The 26,450-nt window shown below is 40.3% G+C and overlaps 1 protein-coding gene across 1 annotated transcript in view; it reads right to left on the bottom strand.

Annotated features, from left to right (window-relative positions):
• vav2 (vav 2 guanine nucleotide exchange factor) overlaps positions 1–26,450 on the bottom strand; it is a 184,103-nt gene that overhangs the window by 44,179 nt on the left and 113,474 nt on the right. Inside the window, exon 3 of the mRNA XM_053339379.1 lies at positions 5,992–6,050. Within this exon, the coding sequence (XP_053195354.1) occupies positions 5,992–6,050 (59 nt within the window). The remainder of the gene's footprint in view (positions 1–5,991; positions 6,051–26,450) is intronic.

The following is a 26,450-nucleotide window of genomic DNA, read 5'->3' on the forward strand; positions in this document are numbered from 1 at the left end:
CTGTAGAAGCCATAATGTGTTTTTTGGTCTTTTATTGGCTTAATTGTGCATGTCTTGATGGGTATTGCTTTATTTTAATGTTGTTGTTTTCCTAAAAATATCCAAATACTTTACTGGTGTTTTGTAATTTAGCACTAATTATACAGAACATAAAGTGTTCAACTTGTAAACTTCCAGGCATTTATATCCAAAGAATTGCATTGACCTCAAGAGTCTTTTAGTCAGTGCACAACATGTCAGCCATGTAAAAAATCAATTCAATATACGGTAGATAGAGATTAACATTGCAATAATCATGGAATAATGAACAACTATGGAATTTTGACTGAGGACTTGGATTTAATTGAACATTTCTTTCCAGGAAAATAGCTATTTTCCTGATAATATCTACCAAATTAGAAACATGTAATTCTTTCCTATAAACCCTGTACTGAGTGTGATATTGTCCAGTTTCTTTATGTCTCTAAAGCTAATACTGGCAGGGAATTGTTGGCACATGTGTGTTGGACAAAGCCACAGTGAGCCGGTCCCATTGATCAGCTATCGTCAAGCAGGAGAACAACAGTGTTGTCGTTAGGTGTGAACGCAGCTCAAATGGTCAGCATTGGAGGCAGTTTCATGTCCCAGGACACGGCTTTGTTTCTGCGCCGGTCGATAAATCGCTGGAGCTCGAGCCAGCTAGTGCACTTTGTCTCCTTATTGTACCATGCCTGTCCATAAATCTTTCCCTTCCTCCTTTAAATCTGGCACTGCAGTTTCATCTCAAAGCTCTTGCTTGGAGAGGAAGCCCGCATGTCTGTGCGTGTCACAAAGTAACATCTTTGCACGTGTGGAAGATTTTTACAACATTTCCATGAGAAATTAGCACATGCGATGCATTCGAACGGCATAAGTGAAAGACGAAGGGTGGATGTGCAAAGTGACGACTGCATGCTGATGTGTGTGGGATGTAATTCAGTAGCGTGAGAGGGAAGAGCTGTGCCTAAAGTGGATGCTCAGGATGAGGAGATGGAGGGAGGCAAGAAAAGTGAACAAGTAGAGATCAGGAGATGATTCCTGACAGTGTGGCTGATTATCCTACTCCTGCTGGGCATTACAAATGTACACGCATCTACTTTGTGCAGACCTAAAATTAAAAGTGAACAGCTCTTCTCTAAAGACTCACAGTACTGCCAAATGCTGCTGTTATTATTTCTTCTTCATCTTTATTACATGCAAGAGCATAACCTGGTTCTGCACACGTCCTAATATATCTCAGTGATTTATACAGGTCTAGTGTGCATTATTCAATCAGGGCTTTGAGGGATTAAGAATGGGGACATTATTCTCCTTTGCTAAATCATCAATAAAAGAAGCACTAATGAAAAATAGCACCAGATACAATATTGCAGCTATATTGATTGTTGTAGGTCGCTCTATAGAAATAACAACTGTAAAATAAGCATCCTTCTTCAATCATTGTGGAAGAATGTTGAATGAATTGCTCCCACCATTCACTACTGAAGCCTTCATGTCGACTACAAGTGATGGTTAGAGAAAAACGTGCCCCTCTCCCTAACAGAAAACAGCTAACGCAATGTCAAACTGAGTAATGGAATAAAATGGAAATTCAGTCTAGTTATCAGGCCAGAAGTGCGGTGCAGGTTCTTTATCATGTACAGAGGGATTATAGTAAATCAGTGGAGTAATTAATCTTTGTCTCATCCATATGTGTATTTTCAGCAGGCCTGACTCATAGTGATCCTCAAATATGGTAAAAGTACAAAAAAAAATAAATAAAAAATTGAAGAATCGTTTAAGACAATCTATTAGTAGGTTTAACATCACATGCGTATCTAAGAAGTGCATTGGTGTTAAAAGAAGAGAGGTAAAGTACTGTCACTGTTTAAACCTCTCAACAAACTTCCCCCTCATCTGTTCTTTTTCTTGAGGTCGCTCACACTCTGCGATCCTGATCCCCCTGAGTCCACAACACACACTCGAACATCGGGGATCAGAGATGAGCTAGGACACTGAAGTGTATCTGGGTTGAAGGTTAGACTGAGGTTAGCCGGGGACTGCACAGATAAGCGGTAGGAAGAGGCGCTGAATAACAGGACAGGAGGATGACGCAGCTCACACTGAAGAAGATAAGCTGGGAGAAACACAAGGCCATCTTCCAGAACACACAAAAAGATGGGAACATCAGGTCCTTACACAATGAGGAGTTAGTGCTGTGGTCAAAAAGAGAAAACACTGGAGGTCAACTCTTTTTTTTTTTTTTGATTGACAGTTACTGTGGTGAATTGTTCCAAAATAAATAGATAACTGAAGAAAAAAAATCTATTCAGGACTGAAAATAGTCTCATCACTAAAATAGTGTAATCCTATCTTAAGATTTGTTCTCTGCTGCCTTATATTTAATTGAGGCTAACTAGCATCTATTTAGGAGAACATTAAGATAATGAACTTCATCCTCTAAATCCTATACTTTACAGGACTTTTTCTCTTTAAGTCACATAAACAAAGGCAGACATGTTTTTTCAGCCTTCAATGAGGTCTGCAAAGCTTCCTATCAGGCTCCACCTATTAGACTGCTTGCGGGGATTCCCCAAAGAATTTATTGTAAGCCACCCAGATCTTGATGAATCCTTTCCTGTGATCAACTCAGTTAGCAGATGATGGTCTAAACAATGGCTTTTGTTGTGTAGCTGGACAATCAAGCTGGTTGTAGACTTAACATGGGTATGAAGTCACAATAAACACACAGAAGACAGCGTTCATGTGAATATTTGAGTCTACTGTATGTCCAGTCTATGCTTGAATCTGCAGAAAGGCAGAAAAATGTGTGTATGTGTGTCAAAATAAGGCTCCCATTTCCAAATAGGGCTGTCATGCTGACACAGTGACAGAGACATGAACTATCGAGGCCTCAGTGCAGTGAACAGACATCAAAGACGAGATCAATGGGTTTCAACAGAATGTCAATGGACATGCCTGTGGCACTGTTACTCAGAGATTTAACACAGTCAGGAACTCTCCAGTCATTTTAAAGCTCAATGGATGGCTTGATGCTGTGTCTGTAACTAAATGATTTGAGACCATGGAGTAATTGTCTGGGTATCGAAACCTCCAACATGGAGCTAAAGCTGCCTTATCCACTACCATCTTCTCTATTAGATTCTAAAAGGGACATCCCACCACTACAATAGTTTATGTCTCATGGGCCCTGCTGCTTTGATTGGCCACATTGTTATATAGAAGTGCAATACTTAATCTCTGGAGTAACCCTTTATGATATACAGAGACATGAAAACCATGCATATCCATATCAATATAAATATATACATATACATACATACACAGTATATAACTTGTAATTGGCCAGTGAGCCCAGCCCCAGAACACATGTGGCATGCTCTCATCAACACCCTGAATAACAGGCAAACAGAGAGGGCTGGTAAAAAGACAAACATGGCCATTAAAAACCTTATGGATTTTCTAACAATCCACTGGCCCACTGATGCTGCAGTCCACCAGGATTTGTCTGGGTATGTCTAATGGCCAGTATAAAATTTCTCTTTCTGTTCTTTTTCTTCCCTCTTCTGCTTTTCTTCTACGATTGTGAATATGTATTTCATACTCTAATTGGAAACCAAATTTCACTGCCTTCAATGTTGCCACCTGCTGCGTTGCACTGCATGTGACAATGAGAGCTCTTGAATCTTAAGGGTGAAATTAAACAAATTCAATTTGTAAAAAGCATGAATGCTGTCTCTTTTTTCTCTATTTCTTTTGGGTAAAGAATATTAAAGCAAAATTCAGTTAAGAAGAAGCTTGTGTTTTTCCTCTTACTATTGGGTCTGAGCCTTTGCTAGAGCTACTTCAATTATTATATCCTCAGAGAAGACCTTGGAGGTCTGCTGTTTCATAATTCACTTCAGAAACCACGTGGCACGGCATCACCAGAGACAAATTCAACATTTTTCATATTTTATTGGTCCAGATGGCGATCAAGCAATATTCAATCTTATGTTAGTCTTAACTATGGTACACAACTTATGAATAAGGTATAGCATGTGTTTGAATAGGTTATGGCTGTTCAGGCCTGTACACAGTTGACAGGGGCTGTGAAGCGAGACAGAAGAGGTCTGACAGGTCCTTGGACCTATGAATGCAGCTGACCTTGTCTTAAACACAGTAACCATGAGGCGGGTAAGAAGAACCTTTAAAAAGGTCAGTTGGGGTCAGTGAACATCCATGTTGTGTAAGTGTTCTACTTAATAGCAGCATGTTGTCAGATCATACAGGACATGACCTTGGACCTCATCATGCATTTGTCATGTGCCCCTCTGCATATGTGCACATCCCATTGTTCAGAGCTCCTGTACGTGTTATTTTACTAACACACTATCTGCAATACTGCTGATGCCACTGAGAATAAACACCTGACTCTTTACAGCTTTGTCAGTATAAAACCATGGGAACCCATCATAGCTTATTAGCTCAAACAGGGCAATTGAAAGATAGCAGCAATGCACAATATGAACGTTAGTCAAAGTATACAAGTGCTTGGTGAAGAGAGTGGAACATCCAGCTAGCTAAGAGATCCACATGCTTTTGTAGCAAGTTGAAGAAAACAGCTTAATGGTGAGTGAACAATAGATTTAAGCAACTTTTGTCTGAAAAAAGTGTAATAGATGAAGGTAGATACTGTACATTTGTTGTTCTGAAGGTGGTTTTACTTGATGCTTTTCTAGACATTTAAGTATTAATTTTAATGTATGACTATCAAGATAATAGCACACATAAAAAATAATGTTGGCCAAGGTAATAATAATGGAATCATACAGCTATGCAACTCCCACACTGACCCGTGTCCTTCAGAGAATGTAGTTCAGGTACCATTTAATAACCTTAATCAATGTTTCCTTGTTAACGCCAGGAGCCACATGTGTCCTTACTTTAGAAAGAGGCATATTTTATTGATCCTCATAAGGCAGATCTGTTTTCAATTGTTTCCCTGCAGGAGGCTAAAAGGTCAAGGTAAACCCAAGGCTTGAAGTAATTCAGAGTTTTGCTCAAGGACATTCAGTATTTAGATGCTTGTCCTTGAAAGTTGAGAATTGTATTACTAACACACAATGCTGCTCCCACAGGGAACTAGGGAACGAATGTTATATTTCTAGACTTGTAAAATAATCATCTGACCAACAGCTTAAAAACTGAATTGTAACTGATATTTTACTAGTCAATTAATATTCTGATTGCTGAATTTAACTCAGGATTAGAGAGTTCAGAGTACGATTTAAACTGAGGACAAATGAACATTGATTTTGACACCTCATAGCAAAATGGTCAGTGTGGACAGGCAGCAAATTAGCCAGCGGTCAGCAGGTTGCGTTGTCTTTATTAACGGCAAGGGACCCGCTCTCTCTCCTCCCTTCATTTCCTGGCATGGCTTCTAATGGACGAGCTCCATCAAGTCATTACTCAGATGAATAAAATGGCTTTTTATGTGGTGCCTGTGAGTCACCAAGCTCCAAGCAGATTGAGCAAATGGAGAGAAATCAGAAGGCCATTTGAGACCTGATAAAGCTGGGTGTAGGATAATCTCAACATCACAAATAAAAAGAAAAAAAAGGAAGAGGAAAATGACTACCCCTGTATACAATGTTGTATTTTGACTCGGACAGCAGTGATTACATTGTATTACTAATTTTCCACAGAAACATGGTGCTACAATACCATTTGATTGACAGATGGAAATGTGTTACGGATAATTTTGTGCCCCTGCAAAATAACAGTGGCTAAAAGCTGCAGCTAATTGACAAAAAATATAAATTGACTTTTAAATGAGCAGCAGCTGTTAATAGCACCCTCCATCTTAATATAAGCCTACAAGTAAAAGTGGAATACATTCATGCAAATGGTCTCTTTAACACTGATACACTTGAGTGCTCCAGCTGTTCAAATGATAAATGTGAGAGTTAGAATAAATTAGACACATACCTGATGCCTTTGATTTGTGCAATGCTGTGGTGGGAGATTCTCGACAGAGCGGAGATGACCTGAAATAAACAAAGAGATAAACAGTCACACAAAACATTCAACTACAGTTTTTTGATGGCTGTACTGTATGATTATTTTGTTTTGGTGCAAAAAATAATGCACTTATTTCTGGTTTCTATTCTGATTATTATACTGTGATATTGCATCATTTAATGTGGACCACAGGAAGACTAACCAATACTTTGTGGAAGCGAAGAGGGATCAGACAAAACAAACAAAAGAGTAGCACAATGATAAAACAGTCAAAAGTAACAATCAACTATAAAAGTATCTAAAAAACAAATCAATCACAGGCAAAAAACTATAAACAAACTAAAAACAAACCATCAGAGGCAACTATCAATTATGAAGAAACTAATAGATACCATTAGAGGCAACTATTAACTATAAAGACACTAAAACAAACCATTAGAGGCAACTATCAACTATGAGGAAACTAAAACAAACCACCAGAGGCAACTATCAACTACAAAGCCGATAAAACAAACCATTACATGCAACTATCAGCCATAAAACAACTAAAACAAATCATCAGAGGCAACTATCAACTACAAAGGAACTAAAACAAACCATTAGAGGCAATGATCAGCTTTAAAAGTAATTAAAGAAAACCATTAGAGGCAATTATCAACTATAAAAGTAACTAAATATAAACCAGAGATAACAGTCAGCTATAAAAGTAACTCAAAGATAAACTGTTAGATACAACACTCAACCATAAAGGTAACTAAATATAAACCAGAGATAACTATCAGCTATAAAAGTAACTCAAAGATAAACCATCAGAGACAACAATCAACTATAAAGGTAACTAAATATAAACCAGAGATAACAGTCAGCTATAAAAGTAACTAAAAGATAAACCATCAGAGACAACAATCAGCTGTAAAAGTAACTCAAAGATAAACTGTCAGATACAACAATCAACCATAAAAGTAACTAAATATAAACCATCAGAGACAACAATCAACCATAAATGTAACCACAGCCACCACATCAAACAACTAAAGTAAAAGTAAAAGTTAAAGATCAACAGAGAAAACAATCCATAACACAAAATATATTCCACAGAGTAAGCACCATTATCAAAGTACATTGAACAGTATGTGTGACGAGTTAAGAGAAAATATGTTGATTTGAGTTCAGCATCGAAGGTTTGGTCATGTGTTTCTTAGCAACCCCTCCCAGGCGTATGCAGTGCCACGCAGGACTGTGTGTAAACATAATGCAGGCCACCATTAATGATGACATCCGGAGACATGTGGTGCATAGTCACGGATGGTTGGGTGCCACTTTAGTTTGATCACACACCAACACACAAATTTACACATGGAGCCACGCACTTAAATATCCCCATAGTTTCTATAGTTTGTTAACCTCAATACCTTCTGCTTGTGCTTTGTGTTTCTTTTTAACAAAAATGTATGTCTGTATTTAAGCTGATTTAATGCTGCTTGTGAGTCACACGCAAGTAGGTTTACAGCTGAGGACTACAGATGGCGTCCTTGTAGGGTCTACAGTGGCTAGTTCAGTAAGATGAGGGAACCACCACCCCAAAACACACACTCATTCACTGGCACACACACCCACCACAACATAAACCCTGTCTCCTATGCCTCATTAACCACTCCTGGGTGTATTTCAGCTTGCAACACCGTGGCAATGCCAGATGCCTCCTCGACAGGGAGGAGAAAATTGTTATCTCAACCCCTCTTCCTCGGCAGGTGTATCAACTATAGCTACTCATCAAACTCCCTCTTCTCTAAACACACAATGCATCTCAGCGCTTGTGATGTTTAACATTCGAGAGGAGCAGATGTTAATGGCTGTTGTGAAGAGAGAATAGCCACTTTAGGACTATGGAGTACTCACGCTGAAGCATTGTTGACCAAAACCTTTCAGTCTCCCTATTCAAGTTGTTCTCATGTTTAACATAAGCAGTTGTGAAGAGTGGGGAGATTATATAGAGCACTGTTATAGAGTATGTATACATCACATTCATTTAAATCTAACCACTCTAAGGAGGGAAAACTCGATGGGGCTATTGCTCGACAAGATGATAAGGGGTTATTACTCTGTGTTGCTAAAGACCCGTGTAATAGGCAGTGATGTTCATGCTTAGTGGTTTCAATATGGGGCAAGTCTAGCATTACACACCTACTTAACATATTCAAGAAACCCAGGAAAGATAGACAGTCAAAGACAAAAAAAAAAGAGGGAGGAGAACAATAGATTGGTGATTTAGCTCTCCGTTTAGCCAGTGGTTAGGGTGTTTAATAAATCACTGTGGATAAACCCATTGTGCTGCTGGGTGGCATGCTGCCCACCTGGCATTGCTGCAAGAAGGGACCACATATGGCATACTGCCCCAGCATCATTATTTGCTTTTTTTCCCCCACGTCTTTTTAGTCTACGTTGTCGTCGTGGGAGGGTGACATACGACATAATTGAAACATTAGAAAACCAACTGAAAAGCATAATGTAAATGTAAAAATGTAAATTAGATGGACAGATGATCCGCTGCGGTCAGATCTGGCTAAACACAGCTGGCTCCGTCGGGTTCAAAGGATCGCGGAGATGCAGGCTTAGAGCCAGAGAGGTCAGAACAGGGCCAAAGCCTACTTGGCCCGGGGCGACACGACACGGGAGTGCCTAGCACGCTAGCGTGACTTCCGCACATTGCAGGCTAAAGTCTATAAATATTAAATCTCCAGTATCCTTACTGTTATGGAGTTGTTCTCATTTTTAGCTCATGTTAGATTTGCATGTCATAATGTGAAAAATATGTCTCAAAACTGGGAGTGCTTTCTTTTCGTGACTCCCTCTGGCTTCTGTAAGAAATGCTAATTTGCAATCTGTTTTCAGGGCAGTAGAGTAAAATAAAAAATGTCTGTTACATAGTGACATACTTAGTGAAATGACAAATTTCTTATTTATCTCTTAAATGTAGAAATACAGTTTCACTGCAGGCAAAGTGTGATTACAGGAGACTATTTAAGGCACACTCTGCTAAATCTAACTAGAAGCAGACTAAAAACTTCTTTGTGCTAACTTTTCAAGCACAGAGGCTGTGAGTGATACTCAAAAGATTTTCTTAATAGATCTTCAGTGAAGCACACCTTTAAGTGCTTTTTTCAAACACTTTTTTTGGGTGCAGACTTCCCTTATCTGTTGTCCTCCCTCTGCCTGTGTTTCTGTGTCCCTCTCTGCCTCTAATACACTCTCTTCACCATCTTCTGATCCTTTGGTTCAGTCAAAGCCTCTGAGTCTCTACACATTATTAATTTCCCTCTCATCTCGTTCTCCCCGGGGGGTCTTAACGCTGGGGTATAGCCAGAGAATAAAGCCTCTTTCACCCCCTCTAGGAATATGGTAAAGACAAGTCACACGATGGAGTGATAGCTTAGGTTTCTAAAGCCCCAAACCAATATCTTACCTCAATCATCAACCATGTAGCCACTGGCATGCCCTCACCCACATGTGACCCTCGCTGTCAGTCAGGAGGTTGTAATTGAAGACACATGTAAAGTCAGACAGCCTCACTGATGCTCTCAGTTTCTGCATGAGACTGCCATGCAACATTTACAATCCATTGTGCGTGACAGTTTTGTGTGTGAGTGTGTATGTGTGTGTGTGTGTGAAGGACAGGGAAGGGAAGGGAAAGGGAGTGAAGAAGGGGGGTGTGTGTGGATTGCATCTATGGATTAAATGCGACATGAGGCCAAATGTTTGCAAACACACGCCACCCTTACACATCTCCAGACTCGCCACATGTGGCCTCTCTGTCCCAGCTGGGGCCAATTTAAGTCTCATGTGACTACCCCACGTCCAATCAGAAGACTAATGTGGACCTGGTTTCCCCTGGCAACCAGCCTTTACTGAATATGTATGGTCATCAGTTATGAGTCAAATCAAATCAAACCTGCAACCATATGCTATCAACAGTCGGAGGGCGGGGCTGTGATGTGATTAAAATCTGAAAACATGCACAGCAGGACTATTGACAGTCCATCATGAAACACTCCCAACCGCCAATTCTGTTTATATCTGATGCAGTCATGACATGATTACATCTCACACCACAAATCAATGCATGTGTTGGAAGTCATCCAACAAAGAGGGTGAATTAATAAAAAAATTCATCCTAATACATCAATGTAGTTTTTTTTCTAATTCTCTTACTGGCTTCCTCTTTTAACAACTAACTCCCTGAGTGTGATATATTTATGAAGTATTCACACTTTGATAGGACAGCACTGGTCTGTGTATGCCAGCCAGCCAAAGTGGTAAGCATGTAGCAAAAAGGGGCACGGAGTGGGAGAGCTGAGAACAGATGGCTGAGAGGGAACCCTGCGTGCCCAACATCAATAATAGACAGACAGAGGAGGGACGGCTGAGCCCATGTGTGTGTGTCCCACTGTCCCACTGCCTCCGGGAGATTCTGCCTTTTACAAACCTTTTCTTATTCTCTCCTCTTTTTTTTCTCTTCCCTCTTTGGTCTCAGTTTCTTTTTTTTTTCTCTCTCTCTCTGTTTCACAATTTATTTTTCACCCACAATTCAGACACAAAAATGTCCAGAATGCTTCTTCATACTACACGGGCAATAAAATGAAGACGCTCCCTCGGGTATGCGTACTGTACATTCACATAACCTCCACTTTATTACTGGCATCTGAAAAGGGAAAATGTGTTTCCTCTCTTTTGTTGGATAATAAAAGCAGAACTGTTCAAATATTAAAACATATAAAACTACAAAGGAAATGACAGTTATGAACAAAAAATGGTGATAGTACAACCAGCAGTTTGAATATAATGTTTGAATATAACAATATTGGGTAATACTTACATACGATCACAGAAATGTACTGATGATAACGAATAACAATCTGTAGTCATTGTCAAATATAAAAGCAATACAAACTATATAGAGAGAGAAAATTAAGTAAGTGAATTATGAGTTTATAAATAAATACCTTTATAACTACAGAAAGGGGGAAAGAAAAGAAACAAGAAAAAGAAAATAGAAGATCAAGAAAGACGCACTTCCATTATCTGGAAGAAAAGTGGAAGCTAAAGACACTGCACAAATTCAAATGTAATAGGATGTATTACAGTGCAATACATCCCTAATGGTCCCTCGCCTTCTTTTAGTATGACAAACCACGAGTGCTGGGAAAGAAAGTGCATGAATGACTGTGATTAGTCTCTGAGCATCAGCTCATGGTAACGTTGCTGAATGCCATCAGGCTCCTGTGTAAATCCTGATTGCAGTCAGATTGGCACCTGCCACACTGCACTAAACCCCCTTTAAAGCAGACCTTCCAGCTGCTTGATTACAGGGGATTTCACTGTCTATGTCCAGGCAAGAAAAGCCTCCGGGCAGGCCTGAGGGCCAGAGAGAGTGCGGCTGCTGACCCAAAGACCCCATTTACCATCAGCGCCAAAGAAAATGACTGTAAGCCTACAGAGGGCATTCAGCCCACACGCAAAATGTACAGTTACCACTTACTGTACGTCACTGATTGAACATGTGGGTTAGTTTACTATAATGCAGATGAGGGTTAAGGTTTTTAAGCCTTTCAGAGAAGTTAGGCAGACTTCCATGCATTTCTTACAACCATCAATATGAATTATTGATGTGATTATGAGCCTACGGATCAATTTGAAGCTTGTTTAGCTTTAGGACCTTAAACATTGATTTGATCTGAACCTGTGCTGCTTGAAGGCAAAAAGGGCAACGGTGGCTAATATGTGCAAATTGTACTCCATAGATCGCCTCGGCCTGGGAAGCACCTGCCGATGCGACGCAGCCTCTTCCATGACCTGTCCCATTTCACACCAAATCATGATACACCGGCCCGCTCCCTTATGCGTGACTTTGGCTGAGTGTGACATGACATTTGCCCGTGTGTTTATAAGCGCACACACTCAGGCTGGAATATATTCACATTTGCTGCACATGAGTGTACATTTTTCTTACACATACACACACATACACACAGATCAATGTTGCATTATAGCCCATGGGGCATGCTATACTGGTAAGGACAGGTCCTGGTAGAGATGGGGCTTAAGGGAAGTTAATCCAGGTGTCAAGGGGTAGATAAGAGGATGGAGGGAAAAAAAGTTGGAGGACAAAAAGAAACATCCAGTGCAGTCAAAAATGTTAGCACAGTAAAATGTTAGTGTTTGTTTTGGCTATGGCTATATCTTTAGGTGCTGACTTTTAGCTTTAGCTGTGTTTGAAGGCATTTACACTGATATTGGGTGGGCAGCGTCAGATTTATAATAACTCCTTCTAGTCGATGCAGAAGGACACAGAGAAGAACTAACCAAGGAGAATAATGATAAGACATGGCATGTTCTTGAAGGTAATTCTCAGCTCAATAATATCAATAAGATATCAATGGCTTATCTCTCTTCCTCTCAGTTTAATATACATGTGTTATATTTCTATCAGGGACAATATATCAGGATAATTAATGTTATAATTTTATCGCTCCAGTCCTAATGACTAGAAAACAGACCAGAGTTTGCCAATGACTGTGGGCTGAAGACCATAGAAAGTCATTGAAAGATTTGACACCAAATTACTACTGACATAAAACAATGTCTTCAGGTTTGTTAACTTGCCCAAAAATGTTATTACTTTGACCTCTAAAAACAATCTGACATGGATGTAAACACCCTCAAACTATAGCTAGAGTCAGCATTTTAACCTCAGAGCAGAGATTTTATTTCATATCCAATGTGCTGGATGAGTATGGACTCCAAACAACTAAAATGTATCACAGTCTTAATAGTTTCTGACTGCTCTGTAAAATATGGCACAGCAGGCGACGCCATGGGTTTAAATCTCATTGTGTTCAGCATTTCTTTTCATCATAAACCAAGCTAAATGGTTTAGTTAAAAAAGGTTGACAGAAATTCTGCTTGAATAGCTTGCTATTACCTTTGAGTAAATCTACATTCAAGCAGCCTGAGCTGAGCAGAATAATCCTTATGAATTGGCCGGATCAAACAATACAATAGCAATGAATGAGGTGCCGCCTCACTCAGCAGCTACAGTAACTGATCGCTTATGATTGTTGTGTTTACAGCTTATTTGTTCGCAAAGCCGCTCCATTCATAATGAATGAGGGGGAGTTGTGTTGACAGTATCGTGGCAGTGTTTGTGCTCGAGGCTGAGCGAGGATGTGGGAGTGAGAAGATCTCACAGACATCTGGTGACTCAGCAGCGGCAGTCGGACAAAGCTCCCTGCGCTAAGGAACTCTGCTGAGCAAGCACAAAAAGTTCTCAGTGTGACAATTGTTGGAAGTCGAGATGTGGTTAGTTTTAGACAACTTTGGTGCTGAAACAGGGAATTCTACTAAGCGTTGCATAGTTCAAGCCTTTCGTCAAACAATAGTGTCAAATGGCACTATGTAAGTGCAGTCCATTTACCATTTGCCTTGATATCTTGGAACTAAAGTGCATTAAACTGTGTTTAAGTGCATTTTTATAGATTTTATCAAGTACAAAACTTGGCAATTGCTATTTGAAATGATTCATTACTTACAGCACTGGCTCGTAGAAGGTTAAATGTGAGAGGTTGAAAAGTATATGTTGGACCAAGACCATGCATTGATGTGTTGGTGTGTGTAATGGATGTCAAAATAATTTCTTGAAGCTTCTTTAGGTGGGAGTTCAATTAAAGGTTAGTGAAAGGCTCTTACAGTTATGATAAAGGTGTTACTGAAGGTTGCCTGGAGCCCAAAGGGTTCAATGGGAGAGGCGGGTAGATAAAGCCGTCTTTCCCTTCTCACATCTTAGCCCGTGTCTTAATTTTGTCCTGCGGGCATACAGCGTGAGGCCTGACCTGCCTGGAAGGGTGTCATGGTGAGCATGATGGCGATTAGGACAACTTTGCACTCAGCATGTTGTGGGTGATGCCTGAATTTACACGAGTTAAAAAAAAAAAGAAGCTCTTTAGGGACATGGTGGCAGCTGACAAAACAAGCAAAGCGTGTGGACGAGTGATGCGGCGCAACCCTTCACCCAGTCAATGAACTCTTCAGCCCTACTGAGCTCATGCCTTTGACAAAAACACAGGAGGCAGAACACGGTGCGTGAAATCACCTCACAATGAGCTGAAAATGCGACTGTGATTGAAAGTGAGAGCTGAGCCGACGAAAGATAACAAATGCGTAAAAATGCATTTGTAGGGTACATTTTCATTTGCAGCAGGTGGGCTATCACTTCAAGAGCTTCTTTTGGTCTTTGGCTGCAGGTTATCTTGCAGGAAGAAATGAGCCAAGATCAGAGACTGCTGCTTCTCCAGCAGAACAGCAGGTCAATTCCTTGTTCTATTACTCATGATCTCAACACACTGCTGAGAGGAATCACACCTCTTCGCCAAGTGCTAAAGGCTCCACTACTGTATTTGTCTGTGACAGCATGCGTGTTTTGGTTGGCCCAGTTTTTCTTCTTTTTCTTTTTTTTTCTTCTTTTTTTGGCTCATCCCAAGCATGTGTTTGACATTTGCATGCAAGAATGACTGAACCTCCCGCTGTGACGAAAATTTCCAGGGTGTCATGTCATGTTTCAAAGTCTTTCATCAGCTGTTTGTAGGCTGCGAACCCTCTTATCTGCTGGGCTATCATTGACATTTCAATCAATCATACGTGCAAATGTTTCGTACAGGGCAGTCCATGACAAAATGTGCTCGTAAGAATAATGTTTTAGTGTCATTTGTGGTTAAGCCGAGCCTCGAAAACAGCTGTAAGGGAGACACTAGTAGGCGATGTTGGCACTGAAGCAAAAAGTGTTGCTAAGTTCTGAATCACAGTCAAAATGTGACCAACTGGAATCCAAAATGATTAAAATGTGGTTCTATTCCTCCAGGAGGAAACAGATCTGCGGTTTAGATGCAACCAAAGAGGCTGATATCATTGACCAATATTTGGTTATTTGAAACACATCTGCTTTGGCATGTAGAAGAGTCATAAATGCTTTACTGGCAGCACACATTTTACAGATCTCAAATATCAATATTTATATCATTCAAAAACCCAGTACTTGGTGGTCTGTACTGGACATCCCTGTATAAAGTAGGAAGATAGTTTATAGTATGAATACTTTGAGAATTTGGCAAGGCTACCAACTATCTCTAACATTGCTCTTCACAAAGAAGCAGAGGGGAAATAGATATTTCTACACCAAGAACAAACAATGAGACTTATGGTGAAAGCAGCTAAAACTGAGTTCATTTATTTAACCTTCAGAAGGGACAGACTAATTCAAATGTTATCTCTCTTGTCCTCTAGTTTCTACATATGTCCATGTGAGTGTGGCGCATTTGTCAGTGATTATGTGCAAGCCCTCGCATATGAGTATTTGTACCGAAGTGTGTGTGTGTGTGTGCCTTGCCTAATGTCTGACTGTGTGTGTGTGAACATTTTTATGATGTTGAAGCAGTTTTTCAGTCCAGTCAGACCCAATAATCTGTTGTGTCTGCTAACTGTTTGCGGAGCAGTTCCGGTGAGGTTGCCATACAACAGTGTCTGGCTCACAGTTCAGCGGCAAACAGCTGCTGCCTTCAGCCAATCCATTAGTTATTACACAGCCTTTCCTCCCTATTTCTCAGCTGCCAACACAGCAAAAATGAAAAAAAAAAAAAAATGCTGTTACTACAAGCAAAACAAAGTGTCTCACTGGACAAAAAGTATGTAAAAGCCCAATACTGTGGAACAAATGGCGAACCACATGTCAACTCCCTTGATTGACAAACTGGAATAAATGTCTGGCAATAATGATGAGAGTTTAATGTGCATTATATAAACGCACAGTTCAACAGAGGGCATAAGAGTATTATAATTACACTTGACACATGGGCCGCACCCCTCATGACCTAGTGAATTTGGATTCTATTATTACCGCTTATGTAAAAAAAGGAGATTGTGGTATAGTTTGTTCTATTTCTGGTGCTGAGAGCCGACATTTGACCTCACACAAGATTGAAGACACGAGATGAGGTATTTTGAGTGAACTCTTGGGATGCAGAGCTGTTAGTAGTGTTTGCTTCCTCATCTGTGTTTTTTTAATATCATCATTGTAGAAGGACATGTTGTATTCAGCAAAAAGGGGAACCTTGTGAATCACTATTATATACTCCACTGTCATAATATAAAGGAGAACTAATAAATGATATCATGGCAGTACTGAAACACAAGGTGAGAGATCATAAAGTGGAGTTTAACTAAGCTGAACCATCGGGTTGTAGTTGATCCCACTCCTTACAGTGACGGCTGTAATAAAAAAGGCAGAAAAAGAAAAGATTTAGCTGTTCATCTATTGTTTCGGCATTTTAACTTTTCCTCGCCTCAAAACCAGTGGCGTGCACCCAAGTCACTGTCACACATAGACAGGGGTTTTCAGATTGATCCTCTGTGCTGTGTACATCAGAGATGATCCCTGTCTCAAAGCTGTTGGGGGGCGTGAGGTGACACAAGGGTTTAAGGCTTTGGAGCAGGTTGTGACGATAAGGGCAAATTGGGGATCATGGGAGGAAACGGGATTTCCCATGATGTGGTGGGGCTAGGCTGATGAGGCTAATACTTCCACATAGTCCTTATCAGACACAGGCACCTTAGGCTGCATGTGTGTGTGTGTGTGTGTGTGTGTGTGTGTGTGTGTGACTTGGGCACATGATGGTCCAGTACATGTCAGTCTAGCAGAGAGCACTGAGAGAATGAATGGGATTAGACCAACATGCGTAATCCAGCTGGCCTGTGGGAGGGAGGTCTGCCCACACCCCCTGTGCTAGAGGAGATAAGCAAGTTGGGGGAGAGGGAGGGGCATGGATGTAAACCCCCACATCATGCAAACATCTGAAAGAGTCCAATGATTTTACACATTTGCTTGTCATGGTGGACTTCTTTGTTATGTCTAGACTTGGAGAACAGAAAGCCAGCTTTACTTGAGGCAGCAAATTTGAAAAAGGTGGGTTGATAGAAGCATGTGAGAACACAGCTAGTGGTTGTATTATGTATGGTGAACATAGGATCCAGCCTAAGCATACAATACATGCATGTTTTTGAATGTACAAACTTTCATGTTCTGCTCTACACACAAACACAATGACACCCCCCCCCCCCCACACACACACACACACATCTGTGCACTTATACACACCAATACTACTACAATACTATGAGATGAAAATGAATAGAATCCAATTTTTTTTTTTTTTAAATCAACATTATTGATATTTTTCATCACAAAATGACATAAACCAAGATCATTTTCACTTTTCATAAGCACATGCCAGCAGCAGGCGCTCATGCACAATTACACTCGACATTCTTGGAACAAAACCCCCTCTAGAGCGTACAGCTTACTGGTGTCTTTTTTTATACACAAGTGGGCGACTTTCCCCTCATCTGACTGTGAGTCCTGCTCCTCTGTCTTTGGAGAAGTAGTGTTTCTAGAAGATGAATCCTGCAGCGTCGCCACTGGTGCTTTATATTCCAACTGGCTGCAGCTGAGTACAGCGATACAGATGATCTCTTTTTGTTTGTGTTTTTTTTTCTCCCCCTTTTCCCTTCAACTCTGCCAATACACCCTTCTCTCTAAAACCCTTATCACACATACTACAGTGTTTACCCAGTGGGGGAGATGCATGTAGCTGCAGTTACCTTTATATTCCCATACAAAGTCAGGTAGGAGGTATTCATAACCACTTCAGGGAGGGGATAAACTGGGAACTCTGGCATCCACAACATGGAATTTTCAAAAGGAGAAAGCTTTCATTCAGTGGTTTACCAAAGTGTATCTGTATGCTGCAACAATTCAGCTTTGCTTTCTGTTTTGTACGCACACAAGGACAATGATGTAAATTCAGTTCAGATGTTCAGAGGGAAAACAAGTGCTGAGTGAGAGTGAGAGAAAAAGAGAACAGGAGGGTGGGTGAGAAAAAAAAGAAGAAGAAGAAAGAAACTTAAGATAGTTCAGTGTGATAGATGCCTTTAGTCCAACAGTGACAGGAGCGCAGCAGCCACTCACTACCTAGAGGGCTAGTGTGATTGGCCAGCAGGATGTTTCCATGGGAGCAGTGAAAGTGACAACTGAACAAAGGGCTTCCATTAGAGGCCCTGTCCCCTTCGCTCTGCTACTATTAAGACCCTGTCTGTGGGACACCTAATGCCACTGACAGATGAAGAGAAGCACAAGGCAACAGGGAGTGATCTGAACTATCAGGACTGAGTCTGATCATTACTGCATCTAAATGTCTATTAATAGACTGGAGAGTAAAAAAAATGCTGCTCTTTTTTTTCACCAAATAAGTATGATTAGTGTTATTATAAAATCTTTGAAATACGCTGACCTCATCTACATTTATTATTTAAGACTATTTTTTTGAGAGCTTACTGTCATTTGACTTAGTGTACACCCTAAAGTATTTAAAGCCCCCCTCCATTAAAAAAAAGAAGCTTTTTCAATATGCAGAGTTTATTTAACTTACACAAGTGTGATGTGGAAATTTGGAGCCTCCAATGCACAAACACTGCAGGACTTTATAGTGAAGTTTGAGACATTAAGCTTCTGAAATGAAATATATTTGCATATTCATAGACTTTAGATTGTTTTTAATGAGCGAGAATGAGTAGATGTACATTTAAGAGCTTTAATGAACATTTTTTATGTCTTAAGGTCTGAAGGGAATCTGGAGTTAATGTCTATAATCACCAGACAGGAATTAGTGCACACAGTGGAAAATAACTTAAAAATTATAAAGTATTCAGACTAAAATCTCTAACTAGATTGCTAAAAAAAAAACCCACAGAAGCATGTTTTCATCAATTGGTGGTTTGTTCATTGTAACTTAACTGTCATGAATTAAGAAATCAGCACCATATTAATATAAAACATAGTGGTAATAATAATTCAGCATATTTTTTAATGCCACTGCGGATTTAGGAATTAAAAAATAGGATTTTTAGCAATGTGGAACTGACTGTGACACTGCTGAGTCTCATAATAAGCCGACAAATTGAATCATCTGAGAGAGGACTGTGAAAAAAGTTCAAAGAGTGGGGTTTGATTTTAGACACTACAGCCAAACAAGAGACCATAATCACTACAACCCTTGTTTTAAAAATTAATCACCACTAATTACATCATACAAAAGAATAAAGATCCTTGAAATTGCATTTAGACCAGTTTAATCACTACAAGGGAAGACTAACCTCTAAATTAGACACAATTAACTTGACATAACACTTAAATGGGTACATAAACATGCTTAAACTTACAAATATTTACTCCATGAGCTCTACAAGCAGTTAAATGTATGCTGCAGACATTAATCAGACCTGCTGTGTGCGAGGAAACCACAGTGGAGGTAATGAAAAAGACAGATTGAATACGGAAACCGCCTTGATGCAGCTCAAGGTTTTACACATCCTCTAATATCCACAAAAATAATCTTCTTTTCCCTCACCTTTACATTATTCATGAGATCAACAACAGCAGAAAGAATCTGACTATACAACGTGGCTTCTTCGTGCCTCTGCGTTCTACACAGAGCTCCTAACAGAGTGATGTGGCTATCCGCAGGCCACAGAGCTGTACCTTCATTGTACAGCTGTCTGTAGGTCAGTGATACATCAATTATTTACATGTGAAGAGGCCCTGTCCATGCTGGATGTCACAGGATCAGCATGGACTGTCCACAAGTATGAAGGAAGTGTCAATCAGAGCCAGGAGCAGCAACAAAGCGCTTACAGTCAGACTCAGATTGAGCCTCAGGTTGCAAGGAGTCAGTCATAGAAGCAGAGTCATAGGTGCCTGAGTAGTGGAGCAAATGGAGGAGTTTCACCATCATTTTTAGACTTGGGGAAACAATGTGTGCTTTTGCATCCCTGTTTTTTTTGTATTTTTAAACATTTGAGCTAGTTTGGATCAATCATAGCTGTCAGTTTCATTTGTAGAATATGAATATCAACTCACTAAACAAATGTGCTCTTTGGAGCCTAAACTGTAGGGAAAAATCTAAGGCACTCTGAGCCCTGAGAAAACTTTAATATTACTGGCTAACACCTGTGTATTTTGGCTGAGAGCCTTTATCAGGGTGTTGAAATCAAATACAGACACTAAAGTAAGCACAAGACATGGTACAAATCCGTTCTCTGTCTAGCAGAGGATGGCAATTGTGTATTCTGAGCACATTATAAATAGACTGAAAGATTTGTTCGTCACGTACAGTACAGTATTAGTCCAGAGTTGAAATCTGGGTGTGTAACCGTTACGGGAAGGGTTTAACAAAGGCTTAAAGAAGTGAATTAACCTTGAAAAGGGGGATTTTATGGTGGGTTATATATGTGGCTTGTATAGCATGTACTGTATATGTGAGAAAAACAGTGAGAAGGGATGTGTGTCTCCATCTGCGCCTACAGATGGGTATGTTATGTATATGTTAGTGTGCTTGTATGTGTGTGTCACAAGCAAGAATTCAGACAAATTGATGTTAAAATGCATCTGAACTGAGGGAAAGAATAAAGATAAAGTAAAGAAACCTGCATCACTGTGAGAAGCAATTTAGTAAATAGGTGGAATAAATATACATTGTCTTGCAAATCATTTAGATGTCTTTACAGTAGAAACCGACACAGGTGCAACCAGCATCTGGTGCGAGGAGTCAGAACGAGATAGAAAAATCAATCTAAAAAGCTACAGCTACAGCTACAGCTACAGTTACAGGGAGAAGGAGAGGCATCTTCTCTTATGACACGTGACAAAGAGGCTGAGAGGAGAAGAAGAAGAAGTTGGAAAGTGTGAAATGAGCCGGGGGTAATGGAGGGAGGAGGGGTAGGAGGGGTATTGGGGTCTGACAAGTCTGACTTCATCTATCAGATTGATGGAGAGGTGTGACATACTGTAGACACAGTATGCATGTCTAGAGGCAGTCTTTTGAGTCTACTCTTTTCAAACAGTGCACTAGTGGTTGCATGTAGGAGTACGTATTTTTTATTTATTTTTTGGTTGTTGGAAGAAAAAAAAAGTTGATGTAATTGGTAGTGTTTTGGATATCAACATGTCAAAAAAATATTCAAAGATCAAATCAGTTTATGTTTCTAGCTGAGCATTAGCCTCAGCATTAGCTTCGATTCACTCATGGGTTTAAATTGAACAGATTTTATGTCCGCAAGCGCCCAAGAAGAAGTGTGTTTTCTGATGCAAGAACACATTAATCACCTCGTTTTAGAGAAAATGAGGTCGTCCCATGACATTGAGAGCTCAAAAAAAATGATGGTGTTAATGAGAAGTGACAGTAAAATGGAGAGAAAGTGGAAATGAGCAGCTCATTATTTGCTCTTTTACAAGGTAAAAAAAGGACAAAAAACCCTGTTGTTAAAATAAATCAAATTGCCAACCACTTTAATACTCTCTTTATACTCTAAATTCAAATATTTAAATAAATTAACAAAAAAAGAGAAAAAAAAGCCAAACAATGACCCCTTGATCATCTCTATGAAATTCCCTTTGAGACTTTCGTATGACAGCTGTGTTACATCAGTTTTTTAGCTTTGTAGTCTGGCAGTGAGGCTTTAAGTGAGCTTGTGACCCAACAGGAAACCTTCACCCCCTAATCACACTGTGGAGGCATGGAAACTGAAAAAAACAGAGGAGTGGGGGGACAGGGGGATTCACAGCATGCTACCGAGGATCAAATCTGTGATGTGTGTGAGTGTGTGTGAGTGTGTGCGTGGAGGTGTGTTGTTAAGGGTGATGGAAAGGGCACAGGAGTACTCCGCATTACCAGAGGTACTGAACTGCCAGACTAAGTTTCACACCAGTATTGTACATCAATAACAACTCTGGGTGGGGGGAGGGGGAAACGGTGTGTTTCATGTCATAAAGAGACTGTACACATGAGCTGCCAAGTGGGGAAAAAGCATTCAAATCAGTTCACTACATTTGTAATTATAGTTACAAATCCTCCACGTTAGACAACCACATAGATCACTCAAGACTGATTCACAGGAGAGTTTTTTTAAATCAGGGGCCTCAATCGGCCGACCCACCACACCCAAATATGTAAATTTACCATTTTATATAGATGTCATCTCAATTGCGTCACTTCTCCAGATTGTAATTACTTGCTGAGGCCACTAGATGGCATTTGTCACTCAAACACAACTATAGGTTGTTTTTTGCGACTGAATTGACCGACTATAGTGTCATTTTTCTAAGGAGGACAGACTCAATTACAAGTATTCAAAAAACGTCAGAAAAGAAACCAGATTACTGTAAATTTTATAGAAAACGTACAAAAATAATATCGATAGCTAACGTTTCAGTTGTGTGAATGCAGAAAGAGGTTCAAAGTGGGTGCAGGGAAAAAACAAAAGTGTTCCTATCTTCTATTACAGTCAATATGAATACAGGAAAAATACAAATACTACAAAGGATTACATGAGTGTGAGGGAGTGCATTGTGTTTCGAGAAACTGTATAGAGGCCGTTTAGATTAAGCGTAAAGAGGACACCTTTGGCTACGGCGTCTTCTTACAGCGCTCCTCAGGGACAGGCACAGAGGGAATGAATGCAAGGTTGGATGTGTGGGAGTGTATGTTAAAAGGTGGGAGGGGGTGTTATTCTCTGGGATGATTATGTCAGTTCAGATCTGACAGCCCACAGCCACACTTCAAAGGGACTCATTCCTTATTAATGTCCTCTCTGAAGGGAGACAATGCATTTCTAGCCAGGGAAGGGAAGGCTGCAAATACATTATGCTGTGTGTGCGAATGAATGAATGAATGAATGAATGAATGAATGAATGAATGAAAGTGTGTTTACAGTTGTATGTGTGCATTCTTATGTGCATGTATGAGTTCCTTCATGCATGGCCTGTGTTTGCGGATCAAAAACGGGGCAAAAATCCAGAAAATAATAAATGAGGTCCTCTTTGTGCTGCCACTCTATATGATGTCCTACACAACAGAAAGTGAAAGTTCCCCCTCCGTGCCGCGCCCTGCCCCTTCCAAAAATCCCTGAACCGTGAAAGAACGACACATCAGACCGGGTGATGAGAGTGGCGAGGAGTGTCATGTCGCATCGGAGCAGAGGGGAGGTTGGTGCCTGTTAACCTTTGGCGATGGCCAGACACGTCAGCCAACACTGGCAGTCTGGGTGGCGTCGCACTCCCAAGCTCTCCACTGCCCCCCACTCCCACCTCCTCTCTTTAGTCTTTACCCCCCCCCCCCCCCCACTCCTCGATGAATATTTTCACATTCCCCGACTCTGAAAACACTGTTAACAGCCCGTGCGACAGCGAGAGAGATAGAGAGAGAGAGTGAGAGAGAGAGAGAGAGAGAGTGAGGAAAATGTGTGGCTCTACGTGTGATGTGGTTTTGAGCTCCGGGCTACGCCAAGCAAACTGCGCTTGTCAGCCAATGTGAACAGACACCAAAAAGAAGAATAATGCATGCTGATGAGGAGGGGTGTTGGGGAGGGACTGGGCTGAGGCTTGAAAGTTAGGTGGCCACCAGTGTACGGGCTCAACGCTGGTTGAATAATTCTCTCTCATGACGTCCGTTAATGTCTCCCGCCAGCACCAGCGTGTCAACTCAGGAACACTGTGGCATTTTGTTGTTGCCACAGTCGAGCTCAGATCTCTGTCCTCTTCTACAAACAGATACAAAAATAGCAGCAAACAATCCCTGTTGAGCTCCCTCCCATAAATCTGGTCTAAGGTTCACACGGTTACTCAATGAATCTGAATTATTCTAATAATGCAAATGCTTGATTTGAATTCTCTGAAATATAGTTTTGTTTCATCTGTAAGCGAACAACCATTAATCAGTGGTCAAGTCATTATCAGCACACTGGAGATACCAATTAGAGTTTGCTTATGGTTTTTATTGATATTTAAAGTAATGCTATCAAATATGTTATTGCTTTACAATGGTGATAATTTAAACACTGAATTACTTATTGCTCAGTGATCATATGATTACAGAGTTGGATGTGTGAGGAAATGCATGGTCAATAGAGCACTATATCCATTAAATTGGTGTCTAATTACCTTAAACACTTTGGATATGAGGCATTCGTGTTTATTCCTACTTTTTCAGGAGCTGTGTATATTTAGATATATGTGTTTACAAGTCCTCACTATAACTAAGATTGTTTTACATGACTTTTAAATATTTAGGTGGAAAGAAGATACATGATGTAACTATGACATCAATAGAAACTGAGAATCTGCTCTTCTTTAAGACGATGCTGACGACAGACGACGACATTAACAGATGCATTTGATGAGGTGGCCAGTGACTGTTTGTAAGCCTAGTAGAGCAACACAAGCATTGATGGCAGCTGGGCTACTAAGCTGATATACCCACTGCCAACTGTATTAATGATTAAATGACCTAAAGATAGGTCAATCCTCATTTAATCATTAAAAATGGGCTTCTATAGGAGTTATGTGTACTGATAACCAGGGCAATGCCATGCAGCAGTGCTGGTGTAGCTATCACACAACCACCAGTGACATACTGTACCTGCTTTAAAAGGCAACTGCCAGTGGGTAAAATACCTGTTAGTAAAACTAGAATGTTGTGTCACTTCTACCAGCAGAATTGCAGCATGTCAGTGGCATGTCATTGAAGTCAAACTGAAATATATGTCCATTTTTACCATGAACAAACTTTTTACTGGTGCTGTATTAAAATAATGGCTAATTTTAGAACAGACATGACTACAGCCTTATAAAAATGTACTTCTTTGCCAATTAACTGTTAGTATAATTGGTAGAATGCTAGATTTATGCAAACAGAATCAATAGTTTCAGCCTTGAGCCTACTGTATCTAGACCTCAACATTTATTTGGCTGCTGAAAAAGGATGCAGCACATATCTGCCACCCTGTGTTTGATCCCGGTTTGCTGTGAAGTCGAGCTCAGAGGGGCACAGCAATGTTGTATCAAGGGAGTGTTTTTAGATAGAGACTGCCAGGTTAAGCACAGTTTGGTTAGATGAGTGCAGAAATCTGAGGCTTCGTACAGCGTCTGTGGTCACAATGCAAACACTGGCGGTGGTTTGGGGGGAGCTCACTAAACAGGATGTGGGAAGCCTTTATTTTAGTTTCTTTTCACTTCTGTGCATGTGTGTGCACTCGAGCATGCGTGACAGCATGTCTGCTTGCAAATTTCCATAGAGCACACGCATGAGTTTTTTCTCTCTCGGAGTGCAAAAGGAGAAAGCACGCAGCCCCGACTGTCAATCTCAGATGGGTGGGGCGAGCTCCAAAAAAAAAAGGAGACGGATGATATGTGTGCTATGTTTGCTGAAGACAGAATTAATGTTTTGAGTAGAATTATGGAAAAGAAAAAAAAATGCTTCTGGACATGTGAGGGAGATACAAATCTCCTGGGGATGATCAGCATGTGTCAGCCACTCATAGACTCCACCCGAGATGATTTAAGAAAGGAAAAACAGAGAAAATAATAGATGTAAAAAGGAAAATCTGATGCTATACTGCACATGTATTTTTAATCCTGATGAGTCAACGTGGACCTTTTTTGGGTTCGGTTTAAATGTCCTCTTAAACAACGCTTCAACTGTTAGTCAACTCGAATCCCCTTCAAGTTGTTACTCCATGGAAATTAACAGGCCTGGGACACTGCTGCTATGTCACTACACTTCAATGTGATCGGACATTAAAAGGCTACACTGCATTACGACATGCTATTCAAACATGAAAATCCATTCTCCATACATCCTGTGCTGCTCAGGGACCCGGGATGCCATTCAGTCTGCGTATGATCAATAAACACTGTATAAATGATCATACAGCAAATAGAGAGAGAGCTTCCTTATACAATAGCTACACTCTTCCTGGTCGATGGATGATGTGCAGAACTTACTGTATCATTAGCTCGACTATGCAAACGCATTACAGGAGCAAAAATCCCGACATGACAAAGCATTTAGAGTTTAGAGTGAAAATAAATGTCTATATTTCTACCTGTGTTCTATTTTGCTACACAGATATCCACTTTTAAAACCTCCAATCTGCTTAATGCTATCCTAAATGTGCATTTCTGATCAACTGAGAAGCTTAATTAGAATAATATTACTTGATGGCATGTTTTCACACTTTCACACCGTGGGCCAATGTTGTTTTAACACTGTTACTAACTACAAAACTAATTAATGTCCAAGTATGTGTTGTGTCACCCTCAAACAAGCTCACTGTAGAAAAACCCTGCAACTATTTCTCTCCCTACTAACGATATATAAATAAATCAACAAATGTTAGTGTTTATGGACTGTTACACATGGTGACGGATGAATTGAATGTGTCATGCACCAATCATGTCGTCCAACAACGGTAGCAGACTTTTTTTTGGGACT

The sequence above is a fragment of the Scomber japonicus genome, chromosome 19 (genome assembly GCF_027409825.1).
Source record: "Scomber japonicus isolate fScoJap1 chromosome 19, fScoJap1.pri, whole genome shotgun sequence".
NCBI classification, from domain to species: domain Eukaryota; kingdom Metazoa; phylum Chordata; class Actinopteri; order Scombriformes; family Scombridae; genus Scomber; species Scomber japonicus.